A 21780-nucleotide genomic window follows, 5' to 3' on the forward strand; every position below is an offset into this window, starting at 1 on the left:
GTGGAATTTGGCCTTTACTCTTTTTCCTGGTCATTCTGCCTTTTATGTTTTTATTTTTCACAGAATATATGAGTACAGACTCTCACCTACTACTTATTTTAAGAGAATAAAAAATGTTAAATTAAGATTATTAAGTAGTGAAGAACTAATACAGATCAAGCATCAAACACTAAACACTCACATGCTTAACTAAATACATGAACTCAGACAGTCATAATTAAAAACTACTTGAAAAGACAGTCATCAAAAATGTGCGAACGCATCTTGGCAACAGAAGCAACGTCTTCCTCCCTTCATTCAGGCAAGTTAGCAAGTTCTGAACACTGATTTAAAACTGTTAACAGCATTAAAAACTTTGGTTGTTGTGTGATCAGAATCAACAGTGGACTAAAGTTCTGCAGGATTCTGACGGGATCACAACCATTTCAGAGCACCTGGTCATGTCTGTGGCTACAAGCTATCAAACATGTTGACATATCTGCATGTCAAAGTCAAAATTCCAAATCTGTCTGGTCTGTCCTCACAAGAGGAGAAGATGCCACAGTTTGAAATGTTGAACAGAGGTCTCATGGGTCATTTCTGATGCATTCCAGGAATTCAGGAAATCTAACCGCTGTTGCACTTTTGCAACACGGCGTTGAGCAGATTTGTCACTCAGGTTGAAATGTTTAATCTAGAACATTTTGTTTGCAGCACTTGTGTGAAGATATCTGTTTAAAGATACAAATAGTCATCAGATTACTGATCACTGGCAGCAGTGTGCGTTCTGCCTGTTTTTGAATTCCACACAGATTGTTATTCCTATGTACACTTAAGCCTGCTGAAACATGATTGGTCAATACGACTCACTGTAAATGTGTGCTGAAATGAGCCGTTTCAGTTTTCAGTGTTTTTTTACGTCACGTGTTCCGGTCTGTAACGGAAGTCATAGCTTGTTCAGCCCTTGACTCTGCCTCTGTTTCTCATTACCTGCACAAATGTGTGCTAACAAGGAGCTTAGGAGGGAGGCGTGCTAGTTGTAGGCTGTCTTAATAAACACAAAGGTCGGTTTTACTCCCCATGTCTGCAGATTTGAAGATCTAGTGGATGATTTTTATTTTTCATGGAAAAGTGCTAGCGCTAGTGCGCATAGCGACATAGCTACATGTTCGTAGCTGTGTACCAAGACGCACGTTGACATACTGACAAATAAAACAACAAGAAACACAAAATCTGTGACCAATCCTTCAGAAAGGTCCTGCTGCAGGCGCCTCTCCGTCAGGATCAGATTCTGGATCAAATTCAGAGGGTGTAAGTAACGCGGGTCTGTGAGCAGCCATGTCTATGCATGCTACATGTAAACATTAGAACAACATGCTGGAGAACTGAGGCCAAATCCACTTCCTGAGGGGGCGTGGTCAGAGAGCTCATTGACATTTAAAGGCACAGACACTGAAAACAGCCTGTTCTGAGCAGGGCTGAAAAAGAGGGGTTTACAGGCATACCAAAATCTGATTTCAAAGTGTTTTATTGAGCAATAAACTTTAAAGACATGTTTTGGGGACCTCTTAGACCAATATAAATTGCTGAAAAAGAGCATAACGTGTCACCTTTAACTGAACCTAAACAGATTTAAAAACGGTGACAGCTGCTGAAGTTATTACTCCAATGCTCTCTGTCTCCCCCTGCAGGCAGGTGCTGGTGGTGCTCTCCCAGCTGGAAGGAAATGCCGGCTTCTCCATTACCCACCGCCTGGCTCACCGCAAAGCAGCCCAGGCCTCGCTGGGAGACTGGACCCCCACCAAGGCCACGCACAGCCCCCAGCTCACCCCAGACATTGACGGCCTGCACCGACCCAGGCCTCTATGACGAGCGCCCACACACTTACACACACACAGACTATAGTCCAATTAAGTGTCAGACCACTGGAAAACAAGGCGAGGGAGGGCAGGCGGTGTGTGCAGCCCTGAGACACGGAGAGAGATGGATGATACACACCTGAATGTAAAGCATTATGGGGCAGAATTTCTGTGCTTTAAAATGCTCCATAAATGCTAAAGTTTTCATCCGACCTTGCAAGATCTCTCCCTTGCCAAGTTGATGTGCCATGTCTGGATGAAATAAGGGAAGCGGGCTGAAAGCAGGCGGAACATTTTTCACCCAGGATCCAGTTCAGACTACTTAAAATGTTTTGGTACGAGCGCTGTACGTGGGACAGATGTCATCCCCTGCTCTCAGAGAAACAGGGTGGAGTGCCGTAACTACTGAGCCATTTACCCGGCCCACAACCTATGAGCCAATCACCTGTAAGGATCATACACTTAACCCTATATTGTCCACAAATACAGCTAATAAAGCAGGAGACTTCAGGGGGAGGTTATCTTGCTGTACGGTACTTCAAATGAGCCAACTTCTCCTTCACTCAAAGTCATACGTTATTTTTTTATTTGAGGATATACACATTGGTCTTATGTGTTTTATACACAACTTGTTTCCATCTTGTCCATATTTGTGTGGAAGAAGCCATTATTTACATTGTACTGTGTCTCCACACTCTCCATCACTGCAGTAATGTCCAGTGCCCCTCCTTTCCTCAGGACCAAACCCAGGGCCCAGTTGTTCATGAGTAATCTGATCACATTAAAGCTACCAGATCTTAAAATCAGGTTGGTCAAAAGAAACAAGAAGTTTATGAAACCAGAGAGATAATCAATTCTGGATTACCACATCCCAGGATTGGGATAACTGTGATCCCAAAACTCAGGTTTACCCTGATCGGATTGAGGCAGGATTACAAGAAAAAAATGTTGAAATTTTTTAGACTGGTCAAACAGAAAACATCTCTACAGGGTTGTTTCTAATTTAGATATTGTTTTTTAAGTTTAACAGCTACTTGCCGAATCACTATACTGATGTAACCCCGACACCTGGGATTGGCTCAAAATCCTCAGAACCCTGGATAGGATTAGCGGTAAAGATAATGGATGCATGGACAGACAGACATAGTAGATAAATAAGACTTTAAAGTTAAAAAAAATATTGAATAGCAAGCATAAAAAAAATGTGATCTAAATCAGATGTGAGGATCTTTCCGTTCATGTGGATTTTGGCGCGCCCTGTGGACAAAGTTTGTAGCATGACAAATCCATTCAGAGAACCCTGAATAAAACTTGGATAGACTACATGATCCTGGAAAGAAAACAAGGGAATTTTTGAATCTGAATTATTCTTATCCAGATTAAATCATTTAAACAACTGGGCCCGAACTTTCTGAAGTTAACTTGAGTTTGTTTAATCTTAAAGCTTGTGTTGCCCAGACAGCTGGAGTAGCATTTCTGCATCTTGCCAGCCTTGCTGTGGTGTAAAGAGCAGTGTGTCTGTTATGAAACTGTGGCACATAGTAATAGTATTCCCGCCTGCATGCTTCGATTCACTAACATTCAATTGTTGCTTTTTTTTTTTTTCATTCAGAGAAACAACCACTATGATATTATTTTTTCTGTCTCCATCTCACTTTAATTCATTTTCACTCAGCCTCAGTTTGGGGTCTAAACGCTGGAGGCGAGTCATTACTTGACCAGGTTTGGCGTTCTCCCCCTCAGGCATGGCACGCTGGCTTTACTCACACACTTCACTTTATATCTTTACTCATAAATCCACACTCGGGGAGCAACTTCCCTGCCTCTAGACGTGATAAAGGGTGAGTTAATGCTGCATCTTACACTCCTGTTTTGGTACTTGAAGGTCAGTGAGTATTTGTGTGTTCCTCACACTTTCGTTAGTTGTCGGTTTACGCCTAATCGTACTAAGAGGAGCTGTTTGAACAGTCACTTTGCCATGAGGGAGCTCTTAAGAGGAGCTATCGAGTTTACTTCAGGAGGTCAGGGACTGTTTTTTGTTTGCTCGGGTGCAGCACGAGCATCTGGGCTGCCCTCCCACAAGAATACACTGACGCCACATTAGCAGCAGCACCGCTATCCTTGTGTAATGACAAATTAGTGTTTTGTCAGACTGAGTGCAGACATAACAGGAGAAAGAAGGGACCCCTGAGACGTGTTGTGACACTGAGAGGGGTTTGGTTTAGTAGCAGCGCACTTCTTTTGTTTCAAAGGATGGTTGGCCTACAGCTGTTTTACAAAGGTCCCTTTTGCTTCTTTCTTTCTAATTCTCCAGTGTAAAAAAAAAAAAGCCATTAATCCTAAATCGTTTAGGATTTATCAGTCCACACATAGATGTTTTATCGGAGAGAAGGGAAAAAGTAATTTGGTACGGAAACAGGATGAAGGGGGAGACTGTGTCAGGAAAAAGTTGATGACTAACTCTTATGTGGTACAAACTTGGAAGCTGACAAGCAAAGTGTCTACAGTAAGTGTTCACACAGCTCACTTTGTAGTTGACATATATGTTAAATTTTTTTATGTCAAGATCATTCAGAGTTCAAACACTATGAGATGAATCAGTTCAGGTCTACAGGCTGTATATAACGATGGATGACATGTCTCGAACTCTTCCTGCTGTTCAAAAATGAAGCCAAAATGCTTGTTGCGATGGGTACTGACATATTGTGCTAATTATGACGTTGGAGCCAGGATTAATGCAGTAGGAATCAGCTGATGTAGCCACAATATTAAAGTCCCACCCCTTCTGCCTTTCCCCCCAAAAGAACACAAACATTTAAAGCTCCTGTTGGCAACTTTCAATTTGTTGATTGTTGTGCTCTCTATGGACAAAATGGTAGACCTTTTCTCTATGATTATTTTGTCCTGTACACGTGTAAGCAGTGTCTACTGAAAAAATATCATTCTGCAGATTTTTCAAAGTCTAATTCATCGCTTAGAGTAATCATTTGCCTTTGAAAATGTATCCGAAGGCTTGCAGCTCCTGAAGTTCCTGAGACCTACTCATTGGCAACGATAACAAGCACTAATGAAAATAATCTTAAAGAAATAATCCATCTGATTTCTGATGGCCTTAGCTGTTAGAAGTCATCCAGAGGCATCAGTGATTCATTTCAGTGTGTTTCATAACCAGCGAAAAAATCCTTACTGGAGCTTTAATTTACTGATTAAACAGTAGGATCCCTCAGGTCAGCACAGTCTATGGCGTAATGGTTTACTAAGTCGGCCCAAAGCAGACACTGAAGGTTAAATGAAGGTCAGTGACTTTTATTTAGGTGTTTGTTACCGAGGAGCAGTATTTGTCAACAAGCTGTCATTCATGGCGTTGCACTCCTTAGCCGTATCAAATAACAAATTACAACTCAACTTCTCAGAAAATGAAACACTTGTACTTAAATCAAGATGATAATGTGATTTTAAAATTAACAAATGTCCCATCTGCAATCATGGCGCAAGTGTGGTATGTGACCTGTACTGCAGCCAGTCAATAGGAGGAGCTTCAAGTGTTTTGGCTTCACTTTTGAAGCTGTCACGTCATCCATCTCCATATACAGTCTAACATATTCAACAAGTGCTGAAAGATGCATCTCACACATAATGTCCTTGTTGTTAAACAGCAGCACTGTGTCCCTAAGTTTGCAGTCTTACTTGTTGAAACTACTACAGCAGTGTAATGTTTCGAGGATGAAACACATCACTGAAAAAAACTGTAAATATATTTTCCAAAGAAACACAAATGTGTTACGACCACTTCCAGATGTCCTGCGTGAGTGCGTGTGTGATCAGCCATGTAGCTGTTATGAGAACTCGTCTAATTTATTTGTATAAGTGATTGCAGGCCTATTTTGTCTGATGAATATTGTCGAATACTGAATTGACAGGAAAAGGAATGTGATATTTTGTGGATTTAGTCTGACAAGAAACAAAACCTGCACTGAAACACCTGCAATGATAAGGCACCTCAAAAGCACTTGTCATTGCTGGATCACTTTACATTTACATGAGATTTTTTTTTTTTCTTATACCTTTATTTTTTTGTCATAATTGTCATTTTGGCTCCTACTGGTGTCCTAGAAACCCTCTTCTGTGAAGTTGTAGTGGTGACTCTTCTGTGCGTCTTGGGCGCCCCCTGCTGTTTGAAGAGGCTGCAGCCAGATGATAAAAAGCTGGTCATGAACTGACCAGCCTGCATACACACACACACACACACACACACACACACACACACACACACACACACACACACACACACACACACACACACACACACACACACACACACACACACACACAGAGCGCCTTTTCTCTCTCCTTTCCTCCTTTGTCGGGTTTCCTTTCTTCCTTGTAAATTGTACAGACGGCAAACTTAAGCCACTAAAGACTTTAAAAAATAGAAAAAAATGATCTGACCCTTTTAAAAATTGTAAAAAGAAATGAAAGTATGATAGCAGAAACAAAAAAAGGAAACCTAATGCTGAAAAAATGGAACTCTGATGAATGTGATATATATTTTATTGATCTTTTCTTGGGGGGGATATGAATATATGTGTACAAAAATATGTATGTTTAATTTTCAATCTCAGGTTCCAATGGACCAAATAAATTTTTTTAAATTAATAAGCAACAATTGTCATTATTATGAACAAACTGTTGATTGACTTGTTCACTGCACTTTTATTGATTCAAGACATCCACTATCTTATGTTTTTATCATTCCCTCCTCTCATTCCCGGCCTGTGAAGTGCCTCTTTACAGTGCCCTCTCCCTGGCAGAACAAGCATGTTTTTACAGAATATAGTTCTTTTATGTCATGTTAGTTTATTTGTTCATTTTCCTAGCTCCTGTTTCTCCAGTTTCTCCAGCTTCTCTGAACCCCTCTACCCCACTCTCCCTTTTCTAAAATTATACCTCCATCCTATCTTCTTTCTCCCAGGCAAACCCCCTCCCGTCACCAGTCCATCTCCCACTCAGCAGCCCCCCCTCCATATTAACCTCACACTCACTCCCTCTGCCGCAGGCCAAAAAGTCTCCCCACCATTCTGTCTCTGACCCCAGCAGAGACACCGCAGAAGACTCCCTGCATCCGGAGCTGTCGATCACCTCCCTCTTATCCTTGCCCTGAGAAGCAAGCAAACTTGAGAATTTTCTAGAAGGAACTCCACTCATCTGGAACCAAAGGTATGGCTGCTAAAAGATCCTCCCGCGCCTTGCTGTTGCAACATACTCAGAGTCTTCTTGTTAATGCATCATGCGGCAGGGTGAAAATGTGATAATGCCAGTCGAAGGACTTAGCATGCTAGAAACTTCACAGAGTCAAAAACCTGCCCTCTCCTGGGAAATCTGTTCATTTTCCAACCCTGTAGCTCCCTGCTCTTCTGCAGATACCAGGGAACTAATTAGATATAGTCCTTTCAATTTTAGTCTGCAGACATAATAAGGCTGAATCATTTCCTAGCAACACTTGGTATGAAATTGAAAAGATACAGGGCTCTAAAGTGGAGAGAAAGTTGTTTTTTTCACATGAAACTGGAATGAGCAGCGAAAAAGGAGTGTGTCAGCATGATGAAGTAAAGCTTTTATTTTTGAAGTTTTTTAAGGCTGTATGGAGTTTTCAAGGTTCAGGATAAACTGCTGCCCTTCAGAGACAGGTGGATATTTTAAATACAAATAGCTGGCTGTAGTAGTTAAGTTAAATATCAAATTTTAAAATACCTATAATAAGAAGATAGCATCCAGTAAAATAGGAGCCATGTGACTTACAGACATGAGCATGTGTGCATCTGATGATCATATTTCCCTGACCTCACATCAATAAATCATGTGACATGCAAGTGTCACCAACGAGGGGTAAAACAGGGTGAGGGGGGGGGGGGGTTTGGGAGAGAGAGCAGAGGAATGATGATGCAACTCTTAAAGCTTGTATGATATTTAGGTGATCCTCGTGTCATGAGAGATTCTGTCATCAGGGACATATTGTGTGTATATGTGTGAGAAAGAGTGTGTGCAAGTTACAGTACAAATGGTATCAAGGGTTTCAGCCTATATTTAGGGAAAGGTACCTACCTTGAGATAAACACAGCATAGGATGGGAAAGAATCTATGCTTTGTATGCTTTGCTGTAGCTAACTGAAAATCACATCCTTTGGATTTTCAAAATTAAAAATATGCAGAAGTTCACTTTGAGTATTTGTGTATACCTTTAAAGTGTTATCATTGGTTCTGAAATAGCCTTTGTTGCTCCTGGTAGTCCTGATGCATTATCACGAGTTGCATTTCAAACCTATATGGAGACTTCTCAAAGCAGTTTAAATCTTTGTTGTGTCAGAGCAGCTGTGCTTCTCTTGGTACTTGGGGTGCATTGTACACATTGCTCAGTGTGACTTAGGACTGTGTGACCTTCCACCCCATTTCCAGCCCTGCTGCTTTGCATTTGTCAAGTTTGACCTGACCGGTGTGTGTGTGTGTGTGTTTTATCTGTAGGTCACAGCACACACAGACTTGTGAAGCAATGAATCTGATATTGTATAACATTAAACATTGATGGGGAGTGTTGCTACAAGTAAGACAATGAAAAACCTTCCAGGTCCACAAAACCTGATTTTAAAGGCCTATTGGACAGCAAAAATTTAATAGAAACTAAAAATACATTGCAACATTATTTTATAAATATCAAAACCATCACAATAGCAATCATTTTATATGTTGATTGTGAGGTAAACCATAAAAATGTGGCGTTATGTGTTAAAAAGTAACTAAGTATTTCTGGTAGTGATTTCAATTTTGGAAATGCCTCACATAGGCTACTGCCTTGAATAAGTTATTGGGTACTAGCCAAAACAGTAGCATACACAGCAAATCATGACTTCTACTAGCATTGTTTTAGAGCAAAAAGAAGAACTGATACTTGTTAAACTATTACAAAAAACTAGCTACAGATACAGTTAGCTAGCTGAATGATGTTAGCTAGCTAAATTATATTAGCTAGCTGAATGATGTTAGCTAGCTGAGGGATGTTAGCTAGCTGAGCGATGTTGGTTAGCTGAGTGATTTTAGCTAGATGAGAAACAGTAGCTAGCTGATAGATAGGGTCTCAGCTAGCTAACATCACCCAACATCGTAAGTGTATTGTCAAATCTTCTTGTTGCCATCATTGTTCTGGAATAGGCTATTTCAAAAACACATTTACAGACACGGCAAAATATTCTGAAATTTAAAGAAAATACTGTTGGAACTTGGGGGAAGCAAAATTCTTGTTTTTTTTTTGTTGAAACATTTGGGTTTTCCTGACCTGCTTAAACAAAAGACATAATAAGCAGCAAGCTGTGCTGCTGCTGCTAATGCTAGTTTGTTTGTCTGTGTACAGCTACATGCAGGATTAGTTACACAGCCTAAAGCTGTTAAAATGACAATACTATTTATGTTTTTACTTAGTAAACAAGTAAGTCTGGGCATTGAGTTGGTATTAGATAGGAGAAAATGGTTGAGGTCATGGAGTACACCTGCACTTCACAGTAACAAGGTCAGAAGTAAAACCCCTTAAGTCCTTGAAAATAAAACATTTTGTTGGATGTTGTTTTTGTCCCTTAAACCTTTGAAATGTAAAAGAAAATAGTAATAATATTCTAAAGAGACTAACATTACATTGTTTATTTATTGAATTTTACCTTTACCAGGGAAAGTTAAAGGTCACAACATGGCATCCCAAATCCCAGCACCACCTCAGTCATATGCTCCAGGGACTGACAGCATCTTCTCTGACAAGTCAGGCTTTTACTCTATGGAATCCAATGTTCCTGGGCTCTCTAAGGTGATTCTCAACAAGCTCAACATGAAGGATTATGAGGAATACAGGTAATTACTACCTATACACATTTACTTGCATGAAATGTACTTGCATGAACAAATGTTCTAATGATGATGTACATTTCATCTCTTGAGCATGTCTTGTGCTTGGCAAATAAAGTGTCTGATTCTAACAGGGCTGCTCTTGAGGGACCAGCTAAAGGAATCAAGTTCCGCAACTACAAGGAGTTGTTTCAGAAGATGGAGGAGACTTTCAAGTTCTGCACCAGCTGCAACAAACTTCCCGAGCATCTCACAGAGGGACAGACGCTGAAGCGCTGTGTGAAGTGAGTGCAGAGCCATGAACTGACTGACTGCAGAAACAACCAATGAGCTCAGTGAAATGGGCGCTTGAGAATGAGTGATTGACAATATTCTGGATTAACTTGGATTAACATCAATCATTGTTGCCTACCAGAATATTTTAGGCCACTGAAACCTACACCACTCTCTGGTTAGCTCTATTATCACCCAGTCAGGATGCTGCTTGGACATTGTTGGCCAGTAGCTGTCATGTGTAGAGCATTACCAGTTGCTATTATATCGGTGGCAGATTCTGGACCACCAAGGTGAGGACAGCTCTAGTGAGGTGGACTTTAGCCAGTGGCAAATATAGCAAAGAGTCCTGACTATGATTCATCCCACTGCAACTCTGCAGCTTATCAAGAGTGGCTTAACACAATTTAATAATGTCAACAACACAGAGCTTTTCAAAGAGTGTGAGAATAAGGAGTGCAGTATAGTCTGCTGTGTATTCATGAGTGCTTCATAGCTTTGTGTCTCATTTTCCTCCTGGCTGTCTGCTTTCCCTTTCCCTTTCTTCCCTTCTCTCTCTCTGAGTCACACTCTTCCACACACACTGTCTTGAATGTGCATTCCCTTGAAAATTCCCAGTTGCCAATGCCTCTCCCAGAAAAGTTCCAAGTAGCAATAAAACAGAATTGCTGACTATTAAAAACGTTTTGAACTTTGACATCCAAGAGTGACCACAACAGAGTGGTGTCATGACTTTCTTCACTTCATTCTCATTCCGATTCAGCAGATATTTTTCTTACTTTAAAAGCCATCTCTGCTAAAGTGTTTTATACTTTACCTCTCAGTTGTTTTTTTCTCACAGTCAGTGTGAGGTGTCACATTGTCCAATTTAGGAGCCTCTTCTGGAGGATTAAAATGCCTAAGTGAGCTCTGATGGATCACGTTGGCTGATAAATTATTTTTCTTAAAATGTTGCTACCGTTCAGTAATAGTGTTCCATGGCACCATCTGGTTTTCAGACCTGTAATCCAACACATAACCTCACCGCTTAACAGTTTGTCAGGACTGAAGCCCACATTCATAAAAAGAGGTCAGATGAATTGTCTTAAATTCCAGTTTTGTAGCCAGCTGTCGTCCAAAACAGGACAGAATTCATTCCCAGTGCCATGAGTTTGCAATCGACAGGGTCAAATCTAAAGACTGGGTCATCGTGAATGTCAGATAATGTAAATATCTTATCAGACATGCTACCTAATGCACTAAATAAATATGATGGTGATGAACTCTAGTTGGCACTAAATTCAAGTATCTGAGAAGTTAAGGATTTATCACATGCAATCCATGAATGATGCTTACATTTCAACTTCAGTATGACTTCACCTTTGTTCAGGTTCTAACATCAAACAGCTCCTCCAGATTCTACGGAGCCCCTTAAGTCCCATAAGATGTTAGTTGTTATCTTGTGAGCACAAGATCATTATCTTGTGAGAGCAACTTATGAGCCTGTGCAAACAAGTTGAATATCTAGTGGGAACAAGTTCTTATCGTTTAGGCACTAAATAGTAATCTTATGAACTTACGGGCAATAGAAAATGATGCATCTCGTGAGAACAAATTATTCTCTTATGATTACAAGATAATAAATTGTTTGCACAGCATGATAATCACACAAGACAAATATTCTCACCTTATTGGACTTCAGGGGCTCCTTAAAAATAAAGAAATACCCTCTCCCTCTCATTTTTTACTTTGATAAAAAACTGTTACCACCATTTCTATGGGGCAGTTCTTAAAAATGTGCTGATGAAAACGACTGCTTCTGCCAATGCTATTGTGCTATCACGCATTCTCTCTCAATACTAGCTAGTTAAAGCTCCTGTTAGATGTTCTCAGCCAGTTATGAAACAGACTGAAATGAATATAGCTTTTCTATGCAACCTACAAAACAAATAACACCATCAGTCACAAGACCCATCATTTTTATAGTTATTGTCATTACTGTAATAACACACACACATACACACACACACACACACACACACACACACACACACACACACACACACACACACACACACACACACACACACACACACACACACACACACACACACACACACACACACACAAATGTTTTTGTTATTTTATACATAATCTTTCTAATTCATAATTTTGAATAGTCAGGTACACAGGCATTTGTGTTATCCTTATGTGTATTTGTAATTAGGAGGAGAAAAAAACCCCAGCAGGCAGTTTGGGGCAGCTTCGGAGCAGCTTTGGGGGTCTTTTGGGATGCGCAGTTGCACATGCGCAGTTTAGAGAGCTGTCGAGATGTTTTATGCTGTATGCAGCCATGCTGCGCTGTTTGCTGCTTGTACTGTTGTATAAATCATGGAAGCTGAGTAAACTATTAAACACACCCCATGCACGCCTGGAAAGCCACTTATTGTGTCCAAGTGTGTAACATTACCTTTAAGTCACTTATTGAAGTGAGTCGTTACACCCAGTCAAAACAGCCTTTAATGTCACCAATATTCATAAACAGTAGTCTGTTTTCAGCTTAGGCTGAATGTAATAGCAGCATATTTCTATATACTGCTTGTGAGTTCAAGCAGTAAGCAAACAGAGAATTTGATCTGATAATAGCTCTAGATACTGTAAATAGTCAGGAGTCAGAATTCATTCAACAAAAACAGTAGTTGTTCTCAGTTTGGACCATATGGGTGGCTGATGAAAGAGTCAAACTACTACCTTGAGACTTGTTCTGGTGAAAAACAGCAAAGGTATAGGAGTGGAAAGTGAAGCATTTTGTCGATGAATGTTCCTTTTTGGTCAAAATTTCCGTTGGACGAAAACAGAAATTCTGTGTTGCTCTCCTCCTCTCGCAGATGCTTGAATGTTTACTACTGCACCAAGGACTGCCAGAAAAAGGACTGGCCTCAGCACAAAAAGGTCTGCAAAATGCTGCGTCTGGTGGCCATTGACAGACTGTTGGAGTGGCTGCTGTTCACTGGTGAGAAATGAAAAGGGAGTTTCTGAAACTCAAAATGCCTGTTAGCTGTTTGGTTATACCAGACTAAGGGATTACAATAATGAGATGGTATATTTGACAGTATTCCTCTAAAAGTTAAAGACTTGAGAAAAAAAGGCAGACTGCAAGACACAGTGTAAAACTAATGCGTTTTTAAATCCTCCTTTGTCTTTAAATCTCTGATTGCTCTTCAAACACCATGTATACATGCAGGCATTATCCACACTAAATTGTTTCCTCAGTTCTCATAAATCAATCAAAAGTATTCTATCACCCATGCAGGAGACCTCCCGTTCCCCACTGAGAATTGGTCCAAGTCCACTGCTGAGGTGAGGAACTTGGACGACTGGCTTCCCATGCAGGGGGATCTCACACCACGTCTGGATACCATCTTGTCTAGTACCAACATGACGACCCTTTGGAAGAATGTCTGCAGACCCCGGCCAGATGATGCTGACCTCAAGGTGTCCCTATGGCGGATTCAGAGCGAGTTCCTCTCTCGCGTTCTCTCAGTTGGGATGGCTGTGCAACAATTCCGCCTTGACCCATGTGCTAAACCGCTGACAATTCACCTAGCAGGGGCGTCTCACACTGAGACCATGGGAGGCAGACTGACCGACTACGATGAACTGAACAAAATGTTCCCTGGACATCAGGGTATTGAGATTGTCATGGTGGGACCAGAAGTGGTGGATGGTCCCTTAATGAGGCCTCCCCTCATGGCATTTGGTCCCAGGCAGAGGGTCTACATCAGCGCCTACAAGGGCCTCTACCACCAGTTCTGGGAGGACGTACTGGAGACAGGGAACGCAGCCAAGCCAGATTTGGTGTTTGGATTTCATCCTGGTATGTATGCACAACTTCCCACCAAAAATGAGCAGAAAGTAAGAAATGTGATTTTATATGTATTGGTTTTGGTTGAAAGATTTCAAACATCCAATGACAGGAGTCTGGTTTTCTTGTTTTCCTTCGTTCAAGTAGCCTAATGTTTTAGTTGGGTTTGGTTATTCATGAGAAAACAGTGTGGTACCAAAAGATGCAAACCACCCCAGCTATAATGCAGTCTTGGGACCCATTGGCCATGGTGTGATGACTATTTAGCCTTTTATATCTACAAATGAGTATCTACATATAAATGCAGGTAACTATCTGGGGGTGCTTAAGTTACTGTTAAATTAGAAAACCTCCCCATCAGTCATAACAGTGATTTTGCAAACTGCTATGAGCTGTTATGAAATAAACCATGAAAGTTTTTTGACGGTTCACCTAAATAATCCACTGAACTCAGCAAAATAAAAGTTGGTAATCTTGTCTTACTAAAGAAAACAAAATGAATTAGCTCATTAATTGAGGAGTAGAGTATTTTGGTTATCTCAAATAGCTCAAGATAACCTCATTAAAAATAGAACATCAAGCATGACCATTCTTAGCCACCATAGAAAGTGGACTTTCCCCTAGAAACACATTTAAAACACCCAGTAAAGAACAGAATGATTGCTGCAACTATAAATAGAAACTGCTCAGCTTAAGTGGTCAGCTGTCTTGGAGAAGCAGTAGCTTGTCTCCCTTTTATGCCCATTTGACTCTGACACTCTTTGGCTCTTTGACAGAACCCAGCAAGTTGGAGATATATAACTCTAAGAACTGGCCTATTCATTAATGCCAGGCCTTTATTGGGGGTCTGGGTAATTAATGAGGGAAGCTGGGAGAGAGTTTGGCCTCTGATTTCTAGACTCAGCATAATGCCTGTAAGCTTCCCTCTTGAAAGAGGGGTCAAGTTTCCCCAGTTTCACATAGACAAAAAAGACCCCATTTGTATGCAAAATCACTCTTTTAAACAATTTCACCCATCACTGCTCTTAAAAAAACGTTCCCTCTGAAATATGGATATTATGGCAAAAGTAAGTTCAAAAGGCAACTGAAAGTATTTCTCCACTTCATGACGTATAGCATGTTGACATCTGTCTTTTTTCTTCGTCTATTCTCACTAACGACCACCCCATTAAAGCTGCACTATAACAGTACACCCTCCAAATATCTCACACTGAATCATTTCTTTGACCCTTTAACCTGCAAAGCAGTAATAAAGTCCCCAGCCCACTTGTACCAATAACCCCCAGCTCAGTTATCACTGCAGGCTCCAATGGAGCTAAATATACAGGAATCAGTCATCCTGAGAGTAAACTGCCTGAGTGCCTGGCTGGGTTTCATGCTGCAAAGCTGGCAGAGAACTGCATTATGGCACTGTTTAAGTGATTGGGGGGCAGGAAGCATGACGAAAGGAATAATAAAAGGAAGGTGTATGAAAGTCACACAGGGAAAAAAAGAATGATTGGGGGAAGGCTGATAGAAAGCTATAAAAATAGACATTTACCATATTCACGTGGTGTTCATTTTCCTCTGAAGTCGAACAGGGTAGGTAGCTCAAATGCTGTTGTGAAGTCAAAAACAGTGTTCCACATTTTTAGTGGTGTAAAAGTTGGAAATTTGACAAATAATGTTGTTCTATCTAAAAAGACAGATAATAAAATTCTGAAGGAACACTTGGCCCTGGTTCAAGTTAAAACAAGATACTTTATATCCCATTACCAAATTCAGACAACAGCTAACATTAGCATATAAAGTGTCAGCAAAATACTCAACAAAGCTAAGCATCAGTGATTAACATTTCCCAGGATAGATGTTTTACAATATCTTACTGCTAAGAATGCTTTACGTGTAGTATATTACATTTAAGTACATAGGCCTACATGTAATCTATAAATGAATGAATACATCTCAAATCAAATATATATTAAATATATTACTCATGCATATAATATATGGGCAAGTGTAGTAATAGGGTAAGTGTATTTTAAACAGACTTTGTAATAGGAATGTCACAGCGATTCTCCAGATAAGATATGCCTTTAGCAATTTGGTTACTAATTAAGCCAGTTACAAATATTTCAATTGTGGATAAACCTCCTGCCGTCATACATTTTAATTCATTTGGAGGCAATGATACCCCTGTCGAATATGGTGGCCCGTTGATGTATTGCTCTTACGAGCAGCAGCAGCTAAGGCAGCATCTACATGCTTGTATTTGAGGTTAGCTAGCTAATATAACCGTTGCCCAGGAAGTCATGGCTTTGTTGAACATGTATAACTTTTATGAATTGGAAATCAGTGTAATGATTAAAATTTCTCATATTTTCTGCATTTATTTGACTTACAACTTGAAGTACTCTGGGATTATATCAGCATCCAAGCTTCCCACCCTGAGTGGGATGTCAGAGGACAATGGAGCCCGTGTGAAAGTGATGGAATGACCTCAGAGATTAAGAGAGGGAGGGCATAGTCAACCATCAGCTGTCACAGAGGAAGTAGATACGGTCAAATCAATTCAAACCATACAGAGATAGACCACTAAAACATGTACCCATACACACAAACACCACCTGATAGCTTTTAGTTATCCATGGCACACTTTTTTTTCATCACTTTAAATCATATTAATTCACACCAGGAAACAAAGAGAGTCCATCACCATTAACATCATCTTTATCCACCATATGGCCAAAAATTTGTACTGGAGCCAGGCAATATTTGCAGTCATTATGAGCCGGGCTACGATGTGTCTCTGTCACCTTATCTCCTGAAGGTCTACTTGCCCAAATGCTGCTAAATGTTTTATCATGATGAGAAGTGTAACCTCGGGACAGTGGTATCATGGCATGCATTATTCAGAATAAAATCCCCTCTTTATGCAGCGGGAGTTCACTAGAAAAATGTAGCAGGCGGTGAATAACATGATGCCATCTGGGTTGGTATCACAGGCCCTTACAATCCTCTGCCTCTATGGTATACTTGCAGTCCCCCGAAACCAAACTGCATCTAGCATACAACCCCCCCCCCCCCCCCCCCTCCCCCCCAGAACAGCTGAAACTTCCGTTTTGGAGCTCCCTATATCATATTTCACACATGCATAACTTTTCATAGATGCTGATTAGAATTTAATCTCTGTTAACACTGATTTCCCAGGGGAACTAATAACGTGAGGCATTGTTGATCAGTACAGGGAAATGCTCTGTTTGCTGCTCTCCTGGTTTTGTGTCACTCAAGGACACTTAAGCCGGACGGATTTATAGCATTTGTTGCTATGGTGGCTTGAACCTCGGTCATGTGGATGAAGGTCGTGCTGCTCAGTCAAAAAAAACAAAAAAACTACTGATATAAACCAAAGTCAGGGAAAAGTGACATCTGTCAGTTAATATGCTGCAGGATTACGAACCAGCCCAGCACCGATCCAGTCAAACTACTGCACTGGATGGTCTCTGTGTGTGAGGATGGCTGAAATGTTCAGCTGCTGTGGTGCAAGTTAAATTAGAACAAGCTTTTTGCAGTCCAGCTTAAAAGTATTTAATGATGTTTGTTATTTTGTTGCTATACAGTTTGTCATATTGACTGATGGTTTGGTTCAATGTCAATGTTAAGCCCACAGGAGAGCTAGCTATTAAAGAGAAAGACAGCAGTTGGAGAGTGATCAAGTGTAATCTGCTTGATCCTCCTATCACTAGGGAGGAAGACTTGACATTTTCCTCAGTCACTCACAGCAAACACTTGTATGATGAGGAACAGATAGCATTAATTGTAGTAACAGGCTCTGAAAAATCTGATATTTTCAGTAAATGTTTCCCTATTATTGATGGCTAGGGTTTACTATATCAATTAGAGCAAACATTCAATCAACTCCTTTGATTAACTGTAATTCTAGCGCTACAATTGATAGTTTTAACAGGTCAAAAGTCCAGTTAATCTCCTAGCTGAAATCCTAAAACTATTAATCTGAGTTGTACTGTAAGGAGAAGTGTAAGAATGCTAACATGTGATAAAGTCATGGTTAACATGACAAATGTACCAGCTCCAATACGGCGTATTGTGAGCATGTTATCTTGCTAATATTAGCATTTAGCTCTAAGCACTGATGTCAGCATAAGAACATCCTGTTGGCATGTTAATCATTAAGCTTTAGCATTCAGCATGATTCTGGCTGCTAGCATCAATAGACACTTTTCTGGAGTCATTTGTCCGATGAGACAAGTCAATTTATTACAACTTTATGAAGAGATATTAAAGTTTTGAAGCAAACTTGGTTGGTTTAAACAATAAAACTGGTTTAATTAGATTAACATGTTTTTTTTTAATGTTTTTTACAGGGTTCCATGCTAACCAGGGTCTGATAGAGGGTTGGTTGCCCACTCTTCTGCTCCTCAGAGATTATAACATCCCTTCCTTCTTCACTATGTACAGGTTAGTCACTTAATTGTATATCAGAAATATACTTCTTTCACATGAAAAAGTGAATAACATCAGTTTCCATTTCAGAAACAGTAAATGTTTTAAGTTCTTTCTGCCAGTGGGACACATTATCTTAACTCTGCCATCTGTCATCCAGAACTCTTTAAAAAAGGAAATGCCTCACACAAAGAATTTGTACTGCTCCTCCTCCTTCCTCTGAAATGTTCTAAATTAAATCCCAGCCTCCTCGATGGCATAATTGTTGTGCATCCTCAAATTGTACTTGGTCTCTTAACTCCTCACCTACCTGACCTCATCATCACAGTCCTCAGTCTCAATGCAGTTATCACTGCCCACAACCCAGATCACACTGCTTCTAACACTTCACACTCCATCCCTCTGGTGGCAAATATCACTTTCCTGTTTGAACAAAGGCCAAGTTGAAGAACATAATTATTTCTTCTGCTGCAGGCACTCAAACTCCCCCTGTGGGCTGTAACTTGATGATGTAGCAAACTTTAAACTGTTTTCTTGTGGGTGGATGTTAAAAATAAGTCTTTGAACAGTTGTTTCATCTCCCCTCAGTCTGAGGACAATAAAACTTTACAGACCATATTAACTGATTCTTGGGCTCTTTCTTTGTCTCCAAACAGCGAGATGGAACTCAAGCACTCGCTCCAGATCCTGCTGGAGTTGGAGGTGCACATCAAGGACAGTGGACCCAATCCATTCGCCTCACAGAAACCAGAGCAGGTCCAGTCCAGCCCCAACACAGCCCCTGTCTACTGCAACTCTCACTACATTCGCTTCCAGGGAATGCTGCCTCAAGAGGAGCCTTTGCCAGACATTTAAGAGGACAGCTTAAGGACAATTAGACCTGTTTGGAGTTCTATAAGTCCTCTACCATAAAGAAGTGGTTTTCAAGCTAAAATTTTGGGACCTCCAGAGGCCCTTTAGGGACTTTCTTTAGTCTTTCAGAAAAGAACACCTGATTGAACGATATGAGCACTGAAGCTAACACTCCAATTTGGATCATAAAGGGCTTTTCACAGTAAAAAAAAAAAAAAAGCACAACTTCACTCCATATTATACTCTGTCCTTTCAGTTCTGGAGCTATCAAATAATGGGACTTCATACAGAAATCACTCAAAACTCATTATTTAGCTTGATGGCACCCGAGGGCAGCAGCAGAGAACAAAGCTTTACACTCTGTTGGCGCCCTGAGGTGGTTTTTTGATTTAAGAATTCTTGGGTGAACATACGTAATGAGACCAAAATTAGTTCTGTCATCATTTGACAGTGCCTTGTTAATTGTTCTGTGGCTAGAAATATTCCCCAGTCTCTCATTAAATGCTTGATCAGATCAAATGCATATTAATGTAACACATGACACTATGCTAGTATCTGAATTTGACTATAGCTCAGTTTATATTTATTATTTTGTGTGTTGTTTGTACTTAGCCATAAGCTTACACTTGAATTATATTTAAAATATAATTACAGTAATATACAGTAACTCTTATGTATTTTGTGATAATTTACCATAGATAGTGCCTTTTCTCTTTCTCTAACAATAAAAAGACCAGAACGCAATATTTACTGCCTCTATTCACTTTAATCATAAAGGATATTACATTTCTAGACACTGACATATAAGAGTTGTGGCCCTGTAGCAATGTTATACATCCCTCTATCGCAACAAAATTTATTGTATCAATAATTTGTGTGCCTCCTCTCCTTGTTTTCAAAAACTCCAGTTTCAAGTCAAAAATAAGAAAAGATTGACTTCATCATAATCCATATGAGAAGTAATGGGGACCAACAAGTCAATCACTTGATTCAGTCCTATTACAATGATGCAACTTTGTGTTTAAAACCAGCTCTAAAGAAGATAGGAACCTTTTTCATGCAGTTGGGTCCATAGATAGTCTCCAAATGAAGTCGGACAAGCTTAAATTGGGTGTGTGGTAATACAAAGCCTACTTATGTAAGGAAATCCTGTATTATAAACTGCCAGCTGTTAGTGCAAACCCCCCCCCCCCCCCCCCAAAAAACAGCTTTTGCTTGTTGTTAAATGTGGGAAGATAATTAAAAAATATCCAAAATGACACTGCCTGATTGTGTTTCTAGCATTAGCTTCATGAAAAGATTAACAGTTTTTACAGTGTGACACTACCTTCTAGTGGATAAAGGTGGTAATTGCATCCAGAGAGTACAACGCTATAATAATAGGGGTCAGATCTGTTTTAATAGGTTATAAGCAGTGGTGGACAGTAACAAAGTTAATTTACTTGAGTACAGTACTTCAGTACATTTTGTGAGTATCTGTACTTTACTTGAGTATTATTTTTGGGGGGAACTTATTACTTTTACTCCACTACATTCAGAAGACAATTATTGTATTTTTTACTCCACTACATTTCTATCAACACTCTAGTTACTCACTACTTTTGCTTTGAAGTCAGCTCATGAATTTCCTTCTCTTTTCTGAAATCTGATCACTAAGACAGTTAAATGTGTTTGTGTAGTTCTGTTTGTCTCAGTGGTTTAGCCATACCTGTATATAGTAAGAATATATAAGAGCAAAGTGTGCTGAGCTACTTAACATTTGTTTCATTGCAGATGAACATTTTAAACTAAGTTGTCTGTGCTTAGAGTAACTTTGTTTCTGTCTTTATTCCATGGTAAAGTTTTTAGAGATTTCATGTAAGAGAATGTACTCCTATGTATTCTTGACTGCACTTGTGAAAATACAAAGTTTTGAGATTTCTAAAAAAGTACTTTGAATACTTAGGTATTTTTAAAAGGAAGTACTCCAGGACTTTAAAGCTGCTGTGAGGAACTTTTGATTTATATAAATTTTGGCGCCCCATTGTGGACAAAGTGATACCTCTTATCTCTTGTATTGTACATGCAAAAGCAGTGTTTTCAACAAAAAAACAGCCAGATTTATCACTCAATGTGATTATTTGCCATGAAAACAGCCGAAAAAGGATGTTTCTAAAGCCAAATGTCAATCGTGGTCTGACACCTACCCCCTCTGAGTTGTTTAAGGCATTAAAAATGACAACAGAGAAGGTATCAGTGTTGTTGTTTATGGTTTTGTTTGCTTTTGAAGGTCATACAGAGGCATCAGTGTTGCATTCAGTCTGTTTCTCAGCTGGTGAAAAACTCCTCATAGTGCCTTTAACTCAAGTAATAATTTGACGGAACAACTTTCACTTGTATTGGAGTAATATTTGACCTGGAGGATCTATACTTTGACTTAAGTAATGAAGCTGTGTACTTTTGTCCACCACTGGTTATAAGGGCTAATCAACGTTGGTAATTATTAAAATGCAATAATGTGGGCCATATTAGAATCTAACCTTATTCTAAGTTAAAGGTTGGTGGTTTGTGATCATGCCATGAAAAGTTTCTGTGTTGTACAGTCGTATGGTTCAAGTATTTGTCGCTCCTCTGAAGGCAGGAATGATTTGGGGGTTGACAGACCTT

General features: G+C 39.9%; 2 protein-coding genes across 6 annotated transcripts in view; both read left to right on the forward strand.

Moving 5' to 3' along the window:
- Positions 1 to 6494, forward strand: part of capn15 (calpain 15) — a 64782-nt gene extending 58288 nt beyond the window's left edge. The window contains exon 13 of the mRNA XM_034708409.1: positions 1671 to 6494. Coding sequence (XP_034564300.1) covers positions 1671 to 1848 — 178 coding nt within the window. The 3' untranslated portion in view covers positions 1849 to 6494. The remainder of the gene's footprint in view (positions 1 to 1670) is intronic.
- Positions 6495 to 6942: 448 nt separating this feature from the next.
- LOC117830200 (putative protein MSS51 homolog, mitochondrial) lies at positions 6943 to 19353 on the forward strand. Of its 5 annotated transcripts, none has more exons than XM_034708219.1 (7): positions 6943 to 7055; positions 9551 to 9728; positions 9857 to 10006; positions 12863 to 12987; positions 13288 to 13851; positions 18204 to 18297; positions 18939 to 19353. In XM_034708219.1, exons 2-7 carry the CDS (start codon positions 9571 to 9573, stop codon positions 19135 to 19137), a joined length of 1290 nt encoding a protein of 429 aa, XP_034564110.1. In that variant the 5' UTR covers positions 6943 to 7055; positions 9551 to 9570; the 3' UTR covers positions 19138 to 19353. The 5 variants fall into 5 exon arrangements, with proteins under 5 accessions (XP_034564110.1, XP_034564105.1, XP_034564109.1 ...); XM_034708214.1 differs by lacking the exon at positions 6943 to 7055 and adding an exon at positions 8275 to 8328; XM_034708218.1 differs by lacking the exon at positions 6943 to 7055 and adding an exon at positions 8796 to 9396.
- Positions 19354 to 21780: the final 2427 nt, after the last annotated feature.

This window comes from Notolabrus celidotus, chromosome 18 (assembly GCF_009762535.1).
Source record: "Notolabrus celidotus isolate fNotCel1 chromosome 18, fNotCel1.pri, whole genome shotgun sequence".
NCBI lineage: Eukaryota > Metazoa > Chordata > Actinopteri > Labriformes > Labridae > Notolabrus > Notolabrus celidotus.

Coding starts and splice junctions, on each gene's coding strand:
- LOC117830200 (XM_034708219.1), top strand. CDS start 9,571: ATGGCATCCCAAATCCCAGCACCACCTCAGTCATATGCTCCAGGGACT. Junction 9,729..9,856: donor AAGGATTATGAGGAATACAG/GTAATTACTACC, acceptor TGATTCTAACAG/GGCTGCTCTTGAGGGACCAG. Junction 13,852..18,203: donor GGTGTTTGGATTTCATCCTG/GTATGTATGCAC, acceptor TGTTTTTTACAG/GGTTCCATGCTAACCAGGGT.